At 38.6% G+C, this 23,065-nt stretch overlaps 1 protein-coding gene across 1 annotated transcript in view; it reads left to right on the plus strand.

The window, feature by feature from the left end:
* The window catches only part of ASXL3 (ASXL transcriptional regulator 3), a 102,559-nt gene that overhangs the window by 25,678 nt on the left and 53,816 nt on the right, over positions 1-23,065 (plus strand). The window contains exons 5-7 of the mRNA XM_026051598.1: positions 11,628-11,736; positions 13,096-13,207; positions 22,752-22,873. Coding sequence (XP_025907383.1) covers positions 11,628-11,736; positions 13,096-13,207; positions 22,752-22,873 — 343 coding nt within the window. The remainder of the gene's footprint in view (positions 1-11,627; positions 11,737-13,095; positions 13,208-22,751; positions 22,874-23,065) is intronic.

Below are 23,065 nucleotides of genomic sequence, written 5' to 3' on the forward strand. Positions count from 1 at the left end.
GGAGGAATATGGCAGAGAAATGGGGACTTCTTATTTATATCTGAATGTTGTTTATGGGGAATGAGAGGCGATTCAAGTGAGGTGAATGAAAACATAACATGGGATGGGAATTATTTCCAAGCAGAGTATTTTTCTAAAGCTTTTCACCGGATTTTACTTATTCGTAAAAGAAAGAAAGAAAGTCCAAAACAAATAATAAAAAGGAAAGAAATGCAAGGAAGCCCTCTGTGGTCAAGGAACATGTACTTGAATGCTGCYAGCAGTGAACACAAAATGTTGAAGTGTCGGGGAGAGCTTGTATGTGGTGTTGGTATGTGGTAACCGAGACCTTGGCAATCACTATCTACCAGATAGAAACACTAAAATCCGTATATTAAAATCTGTATATTAATAACTCTGCTTTGGTGCTTTCATCATTGCTATTCAATGAATAGAAATGTTCTTCTCAGAAAATTTCCATAGAAATTTCCATAGAAACTGTACCAAGAATTACAAACTTTCTAATTGATTCAGAACAGTGATGACTTGGGCAGATGCATTACCTGAGTGCAGTGACACGGCGCAACAAACTGCACGCGCGCCCTGCGTTGGCACATGGCAATCCTTAAAGAATGGCCTAAGAGAATGAAACAGCTTCGTTAGGATAACTGGAGTTAAATAMTTCTGGGTAGGGAAATTACCCAGTGAAATTTGACAACTCTGAATAGTGAAAGTAGAGAAAGAAAAATTAAATCACCTCTCTGTTCTGTACAGCAATTTGTTTTAATGCTGTCTCGAAATTAAGGAGMAAATTATTTTTATAAATAATCTCATATTACCAACTGATAACTCAACCTACTCAAGATTTAAAGATTCCTTAAGTGAAAGAAAAAAAAAAACGTAATTCTCATCAAATATAAACAGCATTTTAAAATTGCATGGTGGTTAATGCATTTGCTCAGTAGTACTTGTGGATTAGTACTTGTATAAGTGGTTAAACACTAGAACAATTTAGCCATTCTTCTTTTGTCCGAAATGCGTTTATCTTTTAAAATTTAATTCCGGCGGGACTTAATGGTAGGTTTTGTTTTGTTTCCTGTGTTTTCTTTCTGTTGCTGGGGAGGGTTGGAGGGCAATGTCTGTACCGAGCACCTATTGAATCTGGTAAGTTCGCCTGCCCAGGCTTTAGGGGCCCTTGCTGGGAAGCTGCAGGGAGCCGGTGCCGGGCAGTGGGGCTGCCCCACGGAGCGGTGCCGGGCAGTGGGGCTGCCCCACAGGGCGTCTGGAGGGACGCTGGCCCAGCAGGGCCATCCCCCGTGCTGCCTCCTCCGCCGCTTCCCCTGCGACCACTGCAGCCACCCGGGATCCACCCGGGTTCCTCGGCTGCACCCGGCCCAGCCTGTAGGTTTGGGATCAGCTGGCAGGAACTCGTGTCCTCCCTGGCACCCATGAAACTTGGGCTTCGTGAAGGGAGTGCGACCAGCTGGGAACCCGCTGTGGCAATCGGAGTCCGTCTTTCTGCAGGTAGTGTTGGGCAATGCTGCACCCAAAGGAAGAATTCTGCTCTTTCTCTTAAGCTGCTCTTCCTGCCCTGTGCCGCCCACTGCCTGGGCTACARAAGAGAACCATAGAACAAAAGAAAGAAAAAGCCAAAGGATTGCACGGAGGCAGGCGGGAGCAGGCGTGGCACCTTAGGGAAAGGTTGGCGGCTGTCCTGAGGGGCAGAGCTGGCTGGAAGTGACCAATGTTGGGTGCTAAGCTCCGTGCATGGCTTTAGGTGCATGTGGAAGTCACCCCATCTTCCCACGCAGGCAGTGCAGCCTGCAATGTAACTGCAGGACAGTGTCCTGTCACTGGCAGTAGTAACAAAATTCTCCTTCGTGGATGCATGGATGGATCCAGGAAGGAGAATGGATCCTCTCCATGCATGGATGGATCCAAGATGGATCCTCTACACAACTGCACAGAGCGTGGGAGACAAACAGGAGGAATTAGAAAGTGTGTGCACACCTGCAGAGCTCACTGGGTTTGCAAAGGTGAGGTGGGAGAGTTCACACTGCCCGAGTGCTGCCGTGGATGGGTACAGGCTGGCAAGATGGGGCACTGTGTGTGAAGGAAGGCTTGAAAGCACAGAGCTTTGCCTTGGAACAAGTCACGATCTGATGAAAAAGATCATAGAACAGAAGAACACAGGTAAATAAACAATAAACTAATCTGCTACAAACCACTTGACTAAGAAGAGGAATTAGATGAGTTTTAGATAACTGCTGGAGACCTTGCAATTGCAGACCCAAGTAGCAATGAGGGATGCAAGTAAGCCAGGAGATTTCTGAAGGCTGGTTTCTCGATCGAGGTGATTGATGAGACACCTAGAGCACATGCTGTGCCAGACTTGTTACACATGAACAGGAAAGAAGTGTTTGAAGGTGTGAAGGCGGGTGGCAGTCTGGACCCCAGTGATCACGAGGCTGGACAAAGGAGTCCAGGAAAGCCACTGGTCACTGCAACTAGTGATCACCTGAGTGGTGTCACTGTCACTCAGGCTTTGATACTGAGCTTGATGTTACTGAATGTTGCTGTTGAAGAACTGAACTATAAGACAGTGAACAACCCAGAAGTTTGGGGATGATACTTAACTGGGAATGGTGATAGATACAGCATGGAGCAGGACTGCTCTTCAAAGGGACAAAGACAGAAGCAAAGGGAGAAATGCACTAGAAGGAACATTGTAAGATTCAGCACAGTCAGTATCGAAGTCCTGCACCGGGGTCATAATAATCCACGTGCCAGAACATGTTGGGGGCTGACTGGCTAGAAAGGAGCTCTGCTAAAACAGTCTGGGGGTGTTGATGGTCAACATACGCGATGCCAGAACTGCACCCTTGCAGCAAGGAAGGCTGTGGCAGTATTWAACTGAGTTAGCAGCAGATAGCCATGAGTTAAGGAAACCAGTACTTCTATTCTGCACTGGTGAGACCATGTCTGGAGTGGTTGTTCTGCTTTGGACCTCCCAGTACAAGGAAGACCTTGACATACTGAAATGCATGGAGGACCACCACGACGGTCAGTTGTCTGGAGCATGTGATGTAAGAGGAGAGGCTGAGAGAGCTCTGCTTCTCGATGCTGAGGAAGAAGAGGCTTGCGAGGGATCTCATGGTAGTTCACAGCTTGCTAGTTGGGGGCTGGAGAAAAGAGGAGTACGGGCTATCTGTTGAGCGCACAGTGATAGCATGAGAGGTGGTGAACACAAAATGGAAAATAGAAAGTCCTGATTTAATATGAAGATAAATATTGCCATGGTGAGAATACAGGAGGAAGTTGTCAAGAGAGGTTGTGCGGTCTCCACCTTGAAGGCTTTAGGAAGCTTGACTGGCCAAGGGCCTGGCCCAAGTGACCTTATTTTGGGTTGGAGGGTGGACCAGTTCATTTCTGAAAGTCCCGTCAATCTACAGAGCCCATGATTGCATTCACAGACTGTGAAGTCTGTGAACTTCAGTGGAGCTGAATGCTCTTTAAAACAGCAGTGAATTTTCTTTTCTTTTTTTTTTTTTCCCTTTAGAGGAGGGGAGGGAAGGGTAACCTCAGTAACAACACAAGATAGTCTCAAAGCCATAGAGAGAAAGTTGTTGTTGTGCAGACTGGCCAATTAAAAAGCCAAATTAAACAGCGGAATTTGAGATAACCTGATAGAGGTCCCTTGTGTAGGACGGTTAAATTTTAGAGGTTGAATGGCACTCAGTGATTCCTGACCATGCCTCGTCCACTGTAGACACTTTACTTTCCACCTTAATTTTTTGCTGAAGAGTAAGCAAACTTAACTCGAAGCCAAGAATATTTGGAATGGCTGCTTTTTCATTTTTCATTTTATATATTGCACATTTTATGGCAGTGTTTTTCTTGGGTTTAGTACATTTCTGAATGTAGCACAGTCATTACTTCATTTTTCTAAACATATGTATTTAAAACCCACAAGGGCCTGTAAAATCTGATACTAAAATAAGATATCATATGTATCAAAATGGTGGTTTCTTTAGGAGAGCCGTTTTTAACCTCTACTTCATAGTTCCTTTTGTGTGTGTGTCAGGAATTCATCTTTTTCCTTTCTTAATAATTTTGTCCTTCACATTGGTCATTGATATTAAAGTAGGAATTGAAAAATATGCTACTGTTTTTAATAAAATCCAATAAAATCCATTTTCCTACTAAAGTTTTCTTACTAAAAGGAGGCATTTTATCAAAAAGGAAAAGAAAAATCATATATTCTTGCAGAGGAAGTAGCTGTCAGAGAGAATTGTATTATTTGACAAGTATAAGAATTTGTTACAGAAAGAAATCAAATAGTTTCTTTTAAGCTGTGCTGGATGAGGAGGGTGTTCCTTGCCCAAAGGATACCTTAGCTCATATCTTAGCTCTCATGATGACCATCTCTGATGCATGCTGATTTCTTGCTCTTTTAGTGTAATTTTCTTTCTGAAACACTTTTTTTGGAGAATGATTTTAAAAGTGACTACAACTAGAATATATATTCATGGATAGTCATATATGAGAACTTTGCTTTATTAAGAAACCTAAGTGTCTTTTCAGATTTCATGGTCAACAGGCCACATGTGACTGCCTGTGGGCTAGGGCAACCAAACAAATTCTGAAACAAAGCAGCAAACCTTTTCTTACCAGTATGCCCTGAATTTTGYTCACATTCACCCTCAGCTATTAGTTTTGTTCATTTGTCCACCTTGTTTATATATGATAACCAGCTATATGACAGCTGAAACTTTACTAGCTTCGTGCTGTGCTGAGTGAGGTCCTGTCATGTAAATACTGCACATAGTGCCTTGAAGTAGCCTTACACAAGCTCTAGAACGGGAACTGATTCATGTAGGAGGACACAAGAAGTGGTGGGGATAGATCTTAGGGATAGAAGTGTGTATGTTTATAACGTATATTCTTCTGCAGAAGACTTAAATGATCTTTGTGTGTTTTTCTGGATAGTTGCTTGCCACTCCTCCAACSAGAGAGTGAGATGTTTAATGCCTTAGGGAGTCTCGTAACTGATAGAAGACACCTCTTAGTTCTGTAGATGCAGCTTCAGCTCTGGGGCCTTACCTGATTCCAGATTTGTTTTTTTATTTTGGATTCAAAAGAGACTTAGTGAGTTTATAAATGAGGTTTTGAGTAGCTTTTCTATTATCTTGCTAAAGAATGAGGAAAGTTGTTCTTGTGCTATACTTGGCTTGAACTTGATTTCTCTCCGGTGTTTCTCCAGATTATTTCCCTTTCAAAGGGCAATGTAAAGATAAATTTTATTTGTGATTTATCAGATGCATATGTCAACTGTGATTCCAGTCTTTATAACTCCTTCACAAGCTACAAAGGGCAACATTCAAGTTCATTGCTAGATTCTTCACTTCAGATATTTGGGGTTTACAGCTTTGGTTAACTTTGGTTAACAGTGAATGCTGATAGACCATTTTTGAAAACAAAACCATATCTTGGCTATGCTATTGATAAAATATGGATAAAATTAATTTTAAAATAAAACCTAAATTAATATAAATTCAACTTTTCTTTAAAATACATTTAAATATGTAAWTGGGAGCCATTATATTACGATTGAATTTATTCAAACCATATAAATAGTTTTCTATCAGTATGCACTTTACTTCCTATAAAACCTGAGCAAGCTGCTGTGTAAGTGAATTGTGTGGTTAGGACTTTAGAACTTAACTAGTTTTGACAGTCACACCTACTGTAGATATCAAGAGTATTTTCTGTAGTGCAAATTAGTAGTTCCTTTAATATTCTCAAGCTGATTGAAAGTTCAAAAAGAAAAATGCTTTTCTTGTTCCAACTTCTGAATACCAACTTTGTGTGAGAGGCTGAGCCTACCAGTCCCACAGCTCCACTAGCCTGCATTGAAGAAGCAGGGAGTTCTCTAACTACAGATAAGGCTTTCAGTGTTTTATAGATTGTTAGATGCGTAGGATTTTGAAATCTCTTCCTTTTTCCTTCTTGTATCCAACTAATTTCATGTATTTTCATTCAGTACTTCAAAGAGTTTTTTCAATCAATTGCAGGTTTCTTTTCAAAGTAGCTCAGCACAAATATTGTATAAGCTCTTCTAATCGTCTAGCAAATAATATGTCATTGTGCTTTTAACTTTGGTTTAGAATACTTTCTGTAAATTAATTTAGAAAATTGCTGCATATATAGTCTGATCTCCTAATTAGTAAAAAGTAATATTAAATGCTGTTTAAAGCTCGATTTAATGGCTGATTGAAGTATTTTAATCATTTCAAGCAATGAAAAAGTTAACCTTTTAATAGAAAATTAAGTTGAAAAAATAGGAAAGGAAGACTTAAATTGATGTTTTCAAATCAAGTTGTCTATTTGATGATTTAAAATGATTTAGTTTTGTTTGAACTGTTTAGTCTGTGGCTTTGCAGTCTGYTGAAAGAGGATGAATCTGAATGAAATTTTATCTGGCACACCTGCTCTGTAGTTAACCCTGAATAAGAAAATGAATACACTGCTCATGGTCTTCACACCCAGTGATCTACAAAATATCCRGACAGTGAAATGAGGGCAAGATTTCAGCGTCGTCTGATTTGATTTATTGAGACTAGCCTTGAGGCTTTCATTGCTGAAGTGTTTGTAGATAGTTGACCAGAAAACCTGCACTAACCAGTATCATTCTCAGCTCTTTTTTTGTGCTCTCCACTTTCATCTTTCCAAGGGAATGATCCTGCGCCTGTGACACTTGAATACAGCACAGTATATTCCCATATGGTGGTGGGAGGATTCCCTTTTCTGTTTCTGCCACCCAGCTCTCCTGTAGTGACCAGGCGATCCCGTAGGCTCCAGGCRATCCATGTCACTCCCAAGCAAGGTTGTGCCTACATATTTTTAAGGCAAGTTTTGGTGTTTTGAGGGAATGTGATTGCAAGYGCACAGGCACACGACACCTTGAAGATGGAGGCAATATTTCTGCTTAGGGTCCATCACCCTGGGCATCCAGCACCATGTGTTGCTTTGTAAGATACCTGAGCAAGCAGAACACACATTGACGTGCAGTCAGTTCATCAACACTTCAGGCTACTGAATATATTGGAAAAATACATTTAGGGTATATGGTTAGTCACTTGCTTAAACAAAATTTTGATTTAATAAAGAGATAGAGAGTCCTCGAATATRGTGCTGGACATTTTTCGAGAGATCGTTCAGCACTAACACTGGGATGGGTTTCAGTGTGTGTATCAGCCAGGACAGGTATTGATCTGCTCTTCTATTGAAGGTCCTTCTGCAGCTCYCTTGTCCTGTTTTGGTGTCATGCAGAACAGCAGCAGCTACATTCACACTTTCAGTGTGTCTCTGCKTATTCTTTTCCTGGTGATCATAAAGAACATTTTTTTCCATTACAACTTAGAACTGGCTTATACATTTTTTGGATACAATATAATTACGCCTTCTTTTACTCTGGGTTCTGGACCATGCAAATCTGTCCTCTGTAGCCTTTCCTCCTAAGACTTTTTTCCTGCTTCTGTTATCACTCAGAGGGTTCTTGCTAATTTTTGTCTACGTCTCTTCAATAGGCTCCAGAATTTGATAGCTAACTGCTGGCAGTGAATGCAGTAGACTATTTGCGTCTGGAGTCTTACACAGAACGTSTGAATGACACTTTCTGTTAATACAGTTTGTGGCACGATTGCCTTCTGATCCATGTCGTTGTGCCTGTGTCTAGCCCTGCAACTTCCYGTGAAAAAATGAACTTTCAGCATTGGATTTCACATTTTCTGTCCTGGAGCCATTTGCATCTCTTTGGCCTGAATTTCATCATGTCCATTTGAGATTCTCRCTCCAATTCATCAAGATACTTCTGATCTTACATCCCATCTTCCAGAGGGTTTGTTATCCCGCCCASATGGGTCTAACCTACATGCATTATACGCATATATGATTGTATATGACTTCATATCAGATCTGGAAAATAGTTACAAAGCCTTTTGGTTTTGCCTTGTTCCCAGCAGCGAGTGAAAACCATTCTTCTCTTGTGGCTATTTATGGCTCCGTAGAAGGCGAGCGGATGATTTCAAAGGAATAAATAACAACTACATTTACAACAGCTCCGTGCTCCTGTTCGAGGCGCGATTGCTCCATGCCCAGTGACCGGGAGCCCTCGTGGTGTGCGAAGGGGCCTGCGTGTGGGGCAGGCCCTGACAGGGCCCTGGGCAGCGCCTGCCCCACGACCTCAGGCCCCACGGCCAGGGGGCGCCGGGAAGCTTTCTGCCCCCCACTGTTGTCTGCGGCGGTTGCCTTTAGTCGATTTATTTTCCGTATTTAAAGCACTTGTGCTTGCCAAGATAATCATTCTCTCTTGGCAAGCGGGCTAGCAAAGGCCGTTAGAAACAAAGTGTAACCATAGAAGTTTTCCGTTTCTTTTCTTAAGAAAAATAGAAAATGCCCAAACTGTGTGTTTGAGAAGATTTAAACACAAAAAGAACGAATATTTTAGCGGATCTTTGAGATTTTGGGCAGGCATAGGGGGAAGGCAAAGGAGAGAGTAACAGAAATCTGCAATTCCCGTGCATGTTTTTCCAGGGCTCCTTATGTGGAGATAGCCCAAGTCCAGGGTTTGGGTTTGGGAACTCCAGCTGCGTGACCAGTAGAGGGAGCCCAGAATCACCAAATCTGGGCGWTTTGGACCGGGGAGCTGGGGTGAGAAGCTTGCTTTTGTAATAGGGAAAAGCTGTGATTCTGCTTGGAAGGAGGCGTTGAATAGTACCAATGTACAGAAATTCTGCTGAAGGGCACGTGCACAGCCCAGGGACACCCCATGCCTTTTAAATGATGAAACTGAATTACCAACTTTTATTTTGTAATGCTAATCTGAAATTATTTCTCTTTCCCATGTTGCTGGTTGTTGTGACTCCATATCATCAATATAGAAAGTAAGTAACTTTTAATTATTATTTTTTTAATCTTGTTGAAGGGATGCAGGGGTGGGTAAAGTGCTTGTGTGTGTGTATAYATATATATACATATCTATGCATATATATGTGCATGTATGTATGTGGAAGACATACCATGAGAAACGTATCAGTGTTAAGGATGTATTGCTGCGGACAACGATTCCCATGTATGACTTGCAGCTGCAGTTACGAAGGTGTGTTTTATTTTGCTCTTGTTATACCCAAGCCCAGTTTTAGGAAGGGAGGATATGATGCTTTGCTAACAGCCCAAGTTATTTAGGGATTGCTGATGTCTGTGTGCAGCAAGAATTACAGCAGGTAAAGTGCTTCTGGGCTTGGTAGCTGATAGGGATTTCGTTGCAAGTCGGAGAGTAGTTTCTGTTGTCCACTTGCCAGTTGGCTGCAGTTTGCAGATTAAGATATCTGCTGTGAGCCCGGTAGTGGTCATGGGATATTGCCAGATCCTGTATTTTGAGTTCATTCATCTTGTATCATTTTAATTGCTTAATGACATCTAAAAATGAGTGTGGAGTCCAGAATTTCTAGACAAGGATGAGAGAATGATGCAAATCATTGCGTAGATGCACAAATGGTTCTGTTTCATGTCCTTTCGTGCGCTGAGCTCGCCTTCTCTTGCAAAGTCAGCAAGTTCCTTCTGTCTTGCAGAAGAAGTCTTAGTCTGTGATAGGGTTTCATGAAAAAACACAAGAGCGTGAGATGCTAAATTGCTTCATGTTATGTATGTCACCATATGGAAGGAATTACACAACTAGAATTGCTCTGTTAAATGCCTTGTGCCTTCCACTGACAAACAGAAATACAACAAGGAGAATATATATAAAGAGAAGTGTACTCCTTATTCCAAAAATGTTTTAAGCAATTGTTAAATTCAACTTAAAAGAAATTTCTTAACGTCTTCTGTGCTCCTGCTAACAGTATCTTGTATTTCTACCATACTTAGTTTTGTATTCTGATATGGTATTATATCAAAACCAGATGTGGAATTAGTTTTATTTGCACGGAAAGAATAAACAACAAAAACTCCTCAGAAATTTCATCCTGAGTGATCGTATTTGGAATACTCATAAAATAGATTTCTGTTTGATTTGTTATGTGGTCAACAAGCTTCATTTTTTTCCAGTCTTTTTGATTTTGGATGAAGAATGAGTTCATAAGCTGAAAGTCAATATAGAAGTAGATATTGTAGTAATGTGATACATTAGGCGACCAATAGTGAATAAATTATATTGGACAGGATTTCCTGTCTTGAAGACGTTTTATAGCTGTTTAACTTTTACTGGAAGAACAATTATCACATTATCCATCTTGCCATTAAATTAGTGTATGTGCATTATAGAGCAAATTCTGTTGTAATGGAGCTCTCGAGCTCAGCAGAAAATGCCTTCTTATGGATCGTGACAATTTGGATCCAGTTTTATTTAAAGTAAAAATCAGACATGCAGTTTTCAAGGACTGCCTGTTGTSTTAGGAGAGGTGCCTAAACTATTACTCCTATATATATTTTAATACTGCGTAATAAGGAGCAGTAGTGACTGATGGACTTCTAAAGCCCTGATCCTGATTTGTAGCTGAAAATATGATTAATCCTGAAATTCTCAGTACAGAATTGAGAGCACAGGCTTTGTGCCCCTCAGCCACATCAGGAAATACCGCTTGGCTAAAGGGACCCATGCTCGAGGGCTGAACCGCGTGCGAGCAGAGGCAGAGCTTGAGGCTCAGTCCCCGAGGACACTCTGTACGTTAGTCACCAAAGGGCCCGGGGGGGAAGATGTGACCTATACAGCTATAAATGTTGCAGTTAAATTGTAGTTAAATGTCATCTTTAAATTAAATTCAAATGTGACAGTTTTGTGAATAACTCCACGCCATTTTTAAGATAAACTTTTCAGAATTCTTTAGGTTTATTTAAGATTTGCTGCTTTTTCTGCTGCATACGTGCATATTTCAGAGATCTGTGTACAAATACCATTTTGTTCTGTTGAGTCTCTTTTTAAATAGTCCCTTAACACAMATTCCACGACAGCATTACGTTTGATTATTTAAATACTACCTTGAATGGGTTAACCTCTTAATCTCTCATCTCTAAGTAGAAAGCATAGTAATTCACAGAAGGTATAAATGCAGGTATAGTAATGCAAGCTGGCCATGTTAGGAGGAGGTTTAGCTATATATATACACATATCACTCTTAATTTTAAATGTGTTCATCCCGGGCTCTTTATTATTCTTTTGTTGCCTTTCATCCTATGGGACGCAGCTGCCCTTGAATTTGGTACCGTTTTGATCATTCATGTGCAGCAGCCACATTGTCTGTAACATTTTAAAAATGAGGCTTCGCAGCRTTATTTGCGAAGTAATTTCACATAAATATTTGGACTTTGCTTCTCTCAGAATGTGGAGCTGGTTGCTGTACGAAGAAAAGCATAATTATAATTCACAGACTTTTAGCCTCGAGCCTAGGGGACAGATGCATATGATTAAGTTTGAAACTGGCCTGTTATTGTAATGTAGATGTTTTCAGGGTTGAGAGAATTAAAAAAAAAAAAAAAAGAAAAAGAAAAAGCCAGGCAAGTATGACTTAAAAAAAATAGACCGAGGGAATAGTTTTACAAGAGGCACTCAATCTTGGACTGCTTTATTTTTGCACAATTTTATTTTTCAGTGGAACCTCTCCATTAGCTTGCCTGAATGCAATGCTTCATACTAACACTCGTGTAGGTGATGGAACATTCTTCAAAATCCCTGGGAAGTCGGGACTCTACGCTCTCAAAGTAAGTTCTAATTTTAGGGTATAGAAAATACACAGAGCTATTAATCCACTTTATGAATGTCTCAATAGATATAAAGGTAAACAGATTAGATTCTTTGGAGAGGAAATGACCTGATAGTCCTCCTAACTGCTTTCAGATGTCTTATAAAAGGATTTATAATGAAAGTAAACATGGAGTGTTTTATCTTAGAAAGCGTATACATGTTTTTGAATATGGCATTTGGTATAAAACCCATGCTGTAGCTCAGCTGAAGTGCTGCTTTTTCAGACTTGTTAACAGARAGGCCTTTGTTTTATAAGCAGGGAGCACAAGAGGATCGCTGACTCTCTCATTAAGTAATTGTATTAATGTTTGATTTTTGCATGGTAGAAAACTATTTGCAAGTCTAATATAAATCGGCTTTTAATTTACAGATTGCGTTATTTTGGACGGGGAATATAATTGACTGAGAGAGCCTTGACTGCATGCTATTTCTTATCCCTCTTTTTTTTTTCTTTTTTTATGTGTATATGGTATTTTCTCATGAACGAAAATTGTTCTAAAAAAAAACATATATATRTAATATCAAACTAGAGTAGCTTCATAATAGGAATGGGGGAATGTGAAGCAGAAGTGAGAACTGATAAAGTGAGATTATATGTTTGGCAGTCTAAATGTAATCAATTAAAATTTTTGCTGTGGGGAGAAGGATCTTTTGAAATTCATGACGGACAAATTACATGTACGGGCTAGAAACAATAAAAACCTTATGCATTTGCCTGTTCCTTTTAACTACAAATTCTACCTTTGTGATTGAATTAATGGGTTGCAGGAGCTCCATTTTCTAATTTACTAAAACAAATGCTGTTGTTTTGCTTTAAATCTGGAGATATTCTTGGCACAAGTCCAGGTATTCACAATCACTCCCATGCTTGTGGGCTCCAGGTTGCTTCAGCTATTTGAATTCAGGAAACAGGCAAAGGCAAAGGGAAACATTAAAGGATCTGTGTTTTGCTGCAGCACTCTGGACATTCAGCTGGAAGTCTAGCATTTTTAACAGCCAAACAAACCTGTTTCTGTTATTAAAGAAAAAAAAAGGTGAAAGAATTTTCATTTTATTTGACAGTATTCAAATAAAGAGCGTATTATGACTTTGCAAAATAGCTTTGTTGTTTTTCATTTGCGAGTTGTCTTGCTTAAAGGTCTGTTTTAACATATTCCTCCAAAGTAATTAATTTACAAGTGTATTTTTTTTTATTCTGTTTTTTGAAATGTAAGCATGCAATACAATTCAATAATCTGTTTTTGGAGATGCACCAGGATCATGACTTTTTTTTTTTTTTCATTTTAAATTTCTTTTTCTTTTTCTTTTAACTGTAGAAGGAAGAATCAACATGCCCCAGTGATGGAACATTGGATTTAGGATGTGAATCCGAGTTAGATGGCACTGAAATGGCTGAGACAAACAATAATAATGGAGATGAAAATGGTGGTAGGTGTTATTTCAACATCAGAGGTTATACTGGGGYGGGGGGAGAAGAAGTATTATTTACCTAACATTTTCATGATGTGATTTCTAAATTGTGTAAGCAATGCTTTGCACTCAGTGAAAATATTTTTGAATTACTCCTTATCTGTTTGGGCCTTGCAGAGAAATCTGGCCCATCAAGTGTCCTTATTTGACTTAGCTTTGTAAAGTACTGATGTACTGATGCTGGGATTGTTTTGGCTAGATGGTGTTTTAGCTCCTGTTGTTCCAGGCCCCACAATTTACTAAGCGGCCTCGTCAGACTTCCAACTTGCAGAGGTTGAACAGATGTTAATAACAGCTCGCTGGTGTCAGTGGGAATAGTTGTGGGTCTGTGAGTACCGTTCTGGGCACAGAGCAGAGATCTCGATTTCTTTGTTTCAGGCACAGATTCTCCTGCTGCCCTGTCAGTATAAAGACATGCTGAGGTAGCAAAGCATCTGTATTCTTTTTCTCTGAAACAATGACAAAATGAAATATTTCAAGCAAATAACAAATGACAACCTTAGAAATCAGACATTTTCACTTTTGAGAGCTAATAATTGTACATAAAGAAAACACTGTTCTTAAACCCCCTAAAATGCCTTGCAAGTAATAGTGGTGATTATCATCATTATTATTATTCGGGATRTATTACTGTGCTATTTGTAAAGTGTGTGCTTTATACAACATCAAGCTTTCCAGGGCTGTGTGCTGCTGCAATAAACCTTTCGTTGGGCTGTTCTTCTATTGTGCCTGCCCTCGTGGAACCTGCCCCACTACTGGACTGCAGGCTACTGCTTTGGATCACTTTGTGCACTGAGAGAGGATGTCCTATTTATAACTAGGACATGGAAAGACCCAGTTCAGATCTGTGTTCTGCTACAGGCTTCCTTTTTGATCTTGAATGACTGGCTTAGCTTCTGTGCTATAGCTGTACAGGACTGATCTTGCTACTGCAGTGTTGCTCCCCAGCAGTGTTCAAAAATTATAGAATACTTAGTGATATTAATAACAGATTTACCTGTGATAAGGTGTTTTGAATCTAGTGGGGAAGCTTATGAAGTCCAAAGGAAATCGAAAAGTCATGAGCTATTAAATGGCTCTGCTTCTGCATTTATTTTGGTAGGTTATGAGTTTGAGTTAAACAGACTATGCACGTGCAGTGTTTTTATGCTTATGTAGTATATGCTCCATGTATGACTGATTTTATATATATATATATCTGTAGTTCTTCAGCAGTTACCCAAGAATTTGTTGGTGTGCACTAAGTCAGAGGAAGAATCCAGCAGTGAAAAGCAGTGCAAATGCACTTACAGATAGGAAAGGGGAAGCGGAAGTTACTAAATAAACAATAATCATAGCAAAAGCATGGCAATTACTTACAAATGGAAGGATGTTAATAAGGATGCTGAAGTGCCAGAAGTGTCTCATTGGTGGGGTTTGTTGTGAAGGAGGTTGCAGACTACTTTTTCACTTAACACTAATTAAAAAAATATTCCCACAGTTAAGGGATTATAAAAGGGCAGCTGCTAAAATTTAACATTTTTATATATTTGGGTTAGAGCATAATTTGCACTTAGATTCTTTTTAAAGTTGAGAGCATTTCCACATATCTTTAACAGGTCTTGGAAAACTGTCATGTTTATATAAATTAGAAATAGGATGTTTATATATATACATATACATATATATATAMAATACAATCAGTGTGTTTTAAAAGAGTACATAAGAATATTAAGTTTATATTACATATAAAGGCCAATGCTGATATAGAACTGAAGATGACATATCTTGTATCTACCATCTGACACAGAATATTGTTTTATCAAACATGTTTGATAATAACTTTTCTTGAAACTAACAGTTTGGTTGATACAGGTGTCTCTTGATGTATGTTTAGAATTCTGTATGGCATCTGATTTGCAGTGTATTAACGCTTACCTTAAAAATAGCACCATGCCCAGTCCATGCAGCCACTTTTAAGTGGATTTGAAGCTACAAACTCTTAGATCTGCAAAGGAGTAGGAATCATCATCCAAAGTAGGTATTTCTGCTGTTCTTGAGAGATGTGATTTGGCCCCTTTTCTTTCAGTATGTTTTTCAGTGCTTTTTGAAAAGTATAAAAATCCTTCCTGATTAAATGTGTCGATGAAGCAGTAAATAATAATGTTGAGACCTCTCTTGATTTCCCTGGTAAATGATTACATTTGGACAGCAAAAATTTAATTACAATTTAAAGTAAAGAAAATAGATCATATGTGCAGTGAAGATATATATTCAGTAAATCAGGAAATCTGAAAAGCACTTAAGSATCACAGTGGAAAGTGAATTGCACATGAATGAGATGCTTTCACTAATTAGTTCAGTGCAGTTCTTGGACTGTTACTCTGGTAATATTGATTTAGGAATATAAGCACAGTATTTCCTTTGGGTATAGCATTAATTAAATGATTGTGAGTGTATCGCCTTCATTAGAGCTATAAGAAAGAATTAAGAAAAACAGTTAAGGATTTAGAAAAGAGATATGAGATCTCCTAGGTGAACAGAGACTGTCCTTGTTCTGAGAAATGTAAGAGGTCCTTTCTAGTTTCCCAAGATGAGGAGATGACCTGACCAGCTCGTAAGTACTTAAGAAAAGATATTTCAATAGGAAATATTTGGTGTAGCTGACCAGATATATCCATAGTTCTTTTCTGGCTAATTTTCAGGTTAAAACTTTTTCCCACCCTCCAAGAAAGTATTGTCTAGCCTAAGGAACGTTCAGTGTAAAACTTCTCTGATCTGTGCCTTAGGARAGGTCAATAGTTTAGGTTGCTTCCTCTCAGCTTTGAAATCTATGATGCACATAAAGATGGCCATTGTTTGAATGCTGTATTCTTAATTGCTTCATTGATGAATTTTTATGTGGTAGACTCTWGAAGTTCCACTTCTGGTGGAAGAATTAAATGTCAAGAGAAATTGTTCAGCAAGGAACTAAAAGTGTTGCTTTTAAGTTAGCAGGAAGCAGAGGATGAGGCTGAAACAGAAGWAGTTCAGCAAGAGTCTCCCTGTCTGGGGGCTTCGGGTGAGAGCCTGCAGACCTCTGAGCAAAAAGTACCAGCTGCCATTCAAACAGAGAAGAATTACATTATTCACCAGCAGGCACAACTGAGCAATTTTTATTAGCAAATTAATATAGAAATTATCACAGTTATATATTCATATAATAATGTAAAAATTCCTCACAGTACATAAGTGTTGGCAAAATACAAGTCAAACAGTTGACTTTTTGAAAGCTGTTAACACTAGCATTACTAAACTGATAACTGGAATGCCCATACCTCAGGTTTTTGCAGATGCTGTTCAGAAATCTGTCTTTCCCCACCTTCTTCCCAAGCTATGTGTTAAAGAAACTCTTCATGTTACAGTTAGCCTTGTGCAGAACAGGATTTCAACAGGAACTCTGTGACAGTCTTTCATAAATTTTTATGAAATCCATTCCACTCAAAAACAGAAGTAGTATGTAAAGATGCAGATAGTAAGAAAAGTATTAAAATCCCAATTACTGTTGTCTGGGAAAATGATGACTATAAAGCCTTTTGTCCCTCAATAGAATATTCTGTTGTCCAAAACACCAGTCCCCAGGGTTTCTGAAACCGAGGTAATTCATCAGTCACAGAGAACAGTTGATTAAAAATTGTCTTCCCACTGCATGGCTATTCACTGCTATTCCCAAGTACAATGATCTAATTGTGGAGGAGGCAGCAACTCYCACTGCCGTGTGCCTTCCCTCCCCATCCCAAGCCAAACACAGGTCCTGAAGTTTGCCCAAATGTGAGGAATCTAATTTCCCCTTGAGACCTTGCGGTTCCCAGCACTTCCTAAACCTGGAAGTTCTTCAATTGCGAAAATGAGACGTCCAAATTCATTTCTCGTGCACTTTTCTTAGAGGTGGTAGACACAATGCTGCAGGATGGAGGGTGAGAGTCCTGCTGAATCCTGAAATGTTGCCTTTGTAACTGCTGTGCTTTTGAACACCTTGGGCTTTTTGCACTAAGAAGCTACTCAGCTAAGCCCTGTAGGGAGGAATGAATATTCACCATTGCTTGAAAGCTGAACCACATTTAAATATCCACTTCCTTGGCACGAATGGAATTTCTGGCAATTCGGGGAAACCTGTCGTTGTTAGCACACTGTTTCTTGGGAAAGGAAGTAGATGATTCCGCTGAATATGTCAGGTGTAGATGGCAACATCAGTATGCATGATAGGGTCTTTGTAAGCAAAAGCAGCTGCTAAAGGAAGAGTTGTGAGAATGTACTGAGTCCGGGCTGACACGAGAGATTCAGTTTCTCATTTCTTTCTTTTTTTCTTTCATCTMCCCACAAATATCTATAAAAAATATCTGGGGTTCAGTTTAACTTACATACGTCTCACTGCATGAAGAGGAGTCATAAGAATGAGCAGATACTGTGGAKCTTCAGGGAGAGATCCTTCTCATTTGCTGTGTAATAGAGTTAATAGGGCCTAAGGAATTAATGGCTTAGTGATGACAGACTATGTTTTTTTGTAGAAAACGTTGACTTCTTTTGGCTTAAAGATTCAGTTTTCAGGGATTCACCAAATGTTTGGGCTTAAAAGTAGACAGACTGTAATGTGATTCAACGTGAGTTACCATCCTGATGATGTATTTGTGCTGTCTTTTTCCCCAAAATACAATTGAATATTACTCATCATTTCAAAATGCCAGTATTTGCTTTCAAAAGAATGTCACAGTTACAATGTTGCCCTTGATATAGGTATTTGGTTTTGCCTAATTGGTGAACCTGTACAATTACCTGCCTTCCAGGTAGGTTATTGGTTTTGAAAACTGATGGCCACAGTCGCGCTCTGAATTGATCAGAATTTGCAAGTTGGGCTCTAGAGATCAAAGAACGATTTAAGCAAATTACCTGATACATCTGTATTGGCAAACGGTGACCATCCATGTCAATACAAGTATAGATTGGTGTCACCCAGAGAAAATACTGATTTTTATAGATGTTTTAGAGGGCTTTTATGTGCATATTTTCCTAGGGCGGTTCTCTGTGTAGTTTCATACCTGAAGTGTGCACGTGTTTGATGGTTGAGCTAGACTATAGTCTTTCACATATGGTAACAATATTAATTTGAGTTTTGTAATGTGGCCAYTGGTAAGCAACCCTTCGCTTCTGCTGTGGTTTCTGTAACAAAGCAGGAAGAGAAGTGCTGTTGATTTTACTGGTTTGATTTTAAATCAGTATGGTCTGGCTGAAATGAATTAATTGTGTTGTTATTYATTTGGGGAAAATAATCCCCTTGGAACACTCCAGGAGCATTTCTGTCTATCAAGTTACATAAATCTGTTTATTCCTAATAACTTTCAGTGGCAATGAGACAGAGTAATCTTAAGTTGTGTTCCTGTAAAAATTATTTCTTTGAAGAAACATATGTTGTAATATATTTTGTGTGGGTAGCATAATTTCATTTTGGGGAGGTTATGTAAAAACTCACATAAAATTTGTGCGATATCCTATAAAATTCCAAGTTAAAGGACACCTTTGTGGACTTCTAGAAAGCATTGGTTTCTGCCAAAATTACCAATACTGGAAAAATAAGTCTTGGAAAAAAGACTTGGAAAAATAGACAAGAGAAGTTCTTTTTTTGTTCTTTTCTTTTGTGTGTGTGTGTGATTTATTTGTTTGTTTTTAGGGAGGTTGGCAAAGACATTTTTAACAAGCAGCTTTTACACTCTGTAAAAACTCGCTAAGGAGTCTTATCTTCAGCAACCCAGCTGCTCTTCTAGCTCCTAACCTAGCGCTTGATGGTTTAATAGTTGCCTTTTACTTTATACCTACACTGAGTCTTGGCCCTTGGCAGAGCTGATTTAAAACATGGTTCTAGTTGTCCTCCACAAAATGGAATTGCTCCCTGTCAGCTGCATATTGCCYTTGTTTCCTTTTTCTACCATGACAAGAATGGAGAATCCTCTTATTTGTGACTCAAATATTTTTCCTTAATCTGTTGCATTCTTTCTGGATTCTTCTTTTCCTCCCCAGCATTCAGTTTACTTTTTCACAGTCTTTTCTCATTAATTTTTTTTCTAGAGGAGAAGAATCTGATAATATTCATGCATCTTCACTGCTCATGGATAAAGTGGTTCCAGCTTTCCAAAGCTGTGTATATGTATCACGACCATTAGCTCTACTTAAATTTGTTTTTCAATTGCTTATCCCTTTGTTTCTCGCAGTAGAATGAAAAACATTATAAAGTCCTTTTTTTCTTTTTTAAGGGGATCGTCAATGTTCCCTTCAAATACTGATACATTTTTCTGTTATATTTTTCCCTTATTCYATTTCTGCCATGTTCACTGAAAACCAGTTGTACTCTATCCATATAAATGAATGAATAAATAAATAAAATGTTCTATAGTCACAATCACTATAAAATAGTGAGAGTTTAAGAGACTGATTTGAATAACTAAGTAAAAAAAATTCTTTAAGACATAAATTCATTGTTTTGAATTTGTATTTAATTTCATAAAGAAATGTTTATTCATATTGTTTTGTAAATAATAAACATTTTTATTTGTCACTAAATAAGGCCTACAATTTGGTTAGTACTTTTTGTTAACAAGAGAATAGCCTATTTATGCTCTTAAGCTATTACAAAAATTAGCATAATGTATTCAGATTTTAAATGTTTATAGCCAGTATTGTTGAACAACAGTTACTGGTATATCATATTTATTAGATGGTTAGGTTCATACTTGAGATTAAAATAGAAATTTAATTGAAACATGGAAATACCAGTGTTTAAAGTAGCTTCTCACTATTCTAAGCTACAAGTTATATGAAGAAATATATTTATTATGAATAAAATATTTTCTTAAGGAATTATTACTTATAGTGAATAAATGAAATGAGCCTCTAACCACTACATCCTTTATAATTTTTAAGCAGTAGATTTCAGTCTCATRGTGCCATTTCTTTAATCATAGACTGCAGGAAGGGCAAGATTTTTTGTCCTGCAGCTGCCATTTTCTTTTAAACCTCCAGAGAAACTTATTTTTGAGTGGCACTAAACTGAACTAGTTTGCAGTGAGTTTCTCCTTCTGTAGTTGCAGAAGAGATTACATCATGGAAAGCTACATTATTACTTCAGCAGAGTTTAGTTCCAGTAAATTCACCAATTAGGGTGATGCCAGAATGGCCTGGAATATGTCATAACTTCACTTTTAAATTTAAGAGGTTATTATTGAACTAAAAATGAATGCAAGCACAAAATTAATGTAGAATTATCTTTATTCCTGATACTTGGCAGTATTGAGCACTGCCAATTGGTGTAGCCAACCTCTATGACAAACTTTAGCACCAAAGGGAATAGGGGAGCCTTTGGGGTGATGTCTTAAAACACAGCCATGAAAATCAGAACTGCCYGTTTGAGTAAGAAGGCAGTAGGAGTCTCTTTTCCACCCTGGAAAGCAGAAATAAATTTTCTATAACAGGTTGTGTTTTAGCTTCTCTTGGGAAGGACAGACRACTGTGTACTCGTTCGCACTACAGAATCACAGAATGGTTAAGGTTGGAAGGGACCTCTGGAGATCATAGGTCGTAGATCGTCCTTCAGCCAGTTCTACATGTGTTCTGTTCGCTTTGACCTTTACCTGCACACAGTAGTTCTGCTTCAGTTTTTTAACTCTCAGACTTTGCTAGAAAACATAGTAAAAACAGATAAACAAACAAACTCTCTTTAAAAGAAGAGACAAAACAGAAGCTGGGTAATTTACCATGACAGGTTTTTATTTTGGTGTAGGTTTTTCAATCACTCAGCTCAGCTCAGCTCAGCTGTTGCAGAGATTTAGAATAGATAAAATTGTTTGTTTTCTGCTGACACTCTGCTGCACCTGTATTTTTTGTCTTTTTGCCTGTCTTTTTTGATAGTGAGTTTTGTTCATCAGGTGGAAAAGACTGTTCCAAACCAGGTAGCAAAGAACCTCCTCAAATATCAAGCACTAAAGTAGCTAATATTGTTTATAAATCTTGTGACATGACTGATTTTGTCTTATCTACTGATGAAAAATCTTCATCTAATATGAAAACTACGTTGACACAGTGCCAATGTCATAAAAAAGTATATTCTATGAGGTAGGTATTCGTGAATTATCCTTGCAATAAAGAAACAAATATTTAGTATGTTATCATGTGCATCCTATGGAGGCCTTTAATTATTGACAGTTAAATTGTCTCACAACTACAAAGAAGAAACCATTAAAATATTTATGGTAGTTGTGAGACATTGCTGAAAACAGAAGAATATAGAATGCGACCTCAGGTGTCTGCTCATCCGATTGAAGGATGGGAGGAGAAAAACAGGCAAACAGAAACGAAGAGCTGAGATTATGCCTGGCACGTGTCTGTGCAACTCGCTTTGAGGTTCTTCGGAGTGCTTTGAGGCAGGTGTGTTAACTGTGGCAAATCTTGGAAAACCACGTACAGTTGCATGGCATTGTAGGGAAAGTATGTCAACATGCAAAGCAGCTTGGAGCCGCGTGCTGGAAGACAGGCTTGATTGCATCAGCAGAGGAGAATGGGAGAAAACTGCACAATTTTGGGATCTATGTTAACGCTGTTTTATCTTGGCTCTTTTAAACCGCTGGTAAGAATAATAGTCATGAAAGGCTTTAAGGGTGGAAAGGATTTTTTACCATCTTTTTAGAGTGTTTTCAGTGAAATTTACTGACTACCAAGATTAATAGCATCCTGTAGCTATAGTTTTCGTATCTATTAAACAAAGCTGGGGTTTTAAAATCAATTAATCATATTTCCTTTTATTTTTCACCAAGAGACTTTTTCTGTGGCTCAGATAGCATTTATTCAATAAGCTGTTTAAAGCAAGTACTGCAGTATTTATTCATTAAAACATGTATTATTAAAAAGGCTGACAAATAGCAGTGTGTATTGCCTGAGAGACCAGGATTCCTCTTTGCAGGCTATTCCAGTCCACCAGTTAAACAGGAGAGTGTGTGTTCTTAGTTTTACCAAGAAGTGCTTATAAAATAGATTAGTCTGGCTCCAAAGAAGCCATTACAATTTGTTATGAAGTTACATATTTATAAATATTTGTACAACACAGGTCATCAGCGTCTCTTGTATAACTGCACCTTTAGAGACACAGTAATGCATTAAATATGTCTTGGGGAGGAAGATAATTTTTATCTAGCATCTGTGGGAAAACCACACATAAACTATTTCAGTTACCTTGCAGGACCTGAACGGCAAAATATGCAGGGCCTCCAGAACTGCACAGAAAGGGTATGATGAGGTATAAATATTCGTGAAGCAAAGCATTTATGTAGAACATAGCCAGATTCTCAGTTCACTTGGACCTCAGGATTAGCTGAATTTTGTAGCTAGCTGCTTTTGGTTTTCCAGGTGCTAGCTTTTTTTTTTTTCATTCTTCAGGACTGTCCGAGATGCGTAGGAAAGATAACCCCATAACTGTCTTTTTTTTGTTTTTCTTTTTATAAAGTTTGCCCAAAGCAGACATCTGAAGAAATGTCTTCCAATCGTGATTCAAGCCTTACTAATGCACCCGTGCAAAGCAAGCTAGTATCTTCCTTCCAGCAGCAYACAAAGAAAGCACTTAAACAGGTAAGCTGCTATTGCCTGTGACCGAGTTGGCTTTTTCCCTGCCTCAGTATTACATGAACGAGAAATCAGCAGGATTTCAAGGTGTTTCTGAGGGGATTTTAACACTTTGTCTAGCTGTATATTGGTGAGGGAAAGAGGGGGCTGGTGCTGTGGTCCTGCCATTTGCAGAATTTTTGAGGGTTTTTTTTTTTT

The sequence above is a fragment of the Nothoprocta perdicaria genome, unplaced genomic scaffold, assembly GCF_003342845.1.
Source record: "Nothoprocta perdicaria isolate Ctin4 unplaced genomic scaffold, notPer1 scaffold_77, whole genome shotgun sequence".
Taxonomy (NCBI): Eukaryota; Metazoa; Chordata; class Aves; order Tinamiformes; family Tinamidae; genus Nothoprocta; species Nothoprocta perdicaria.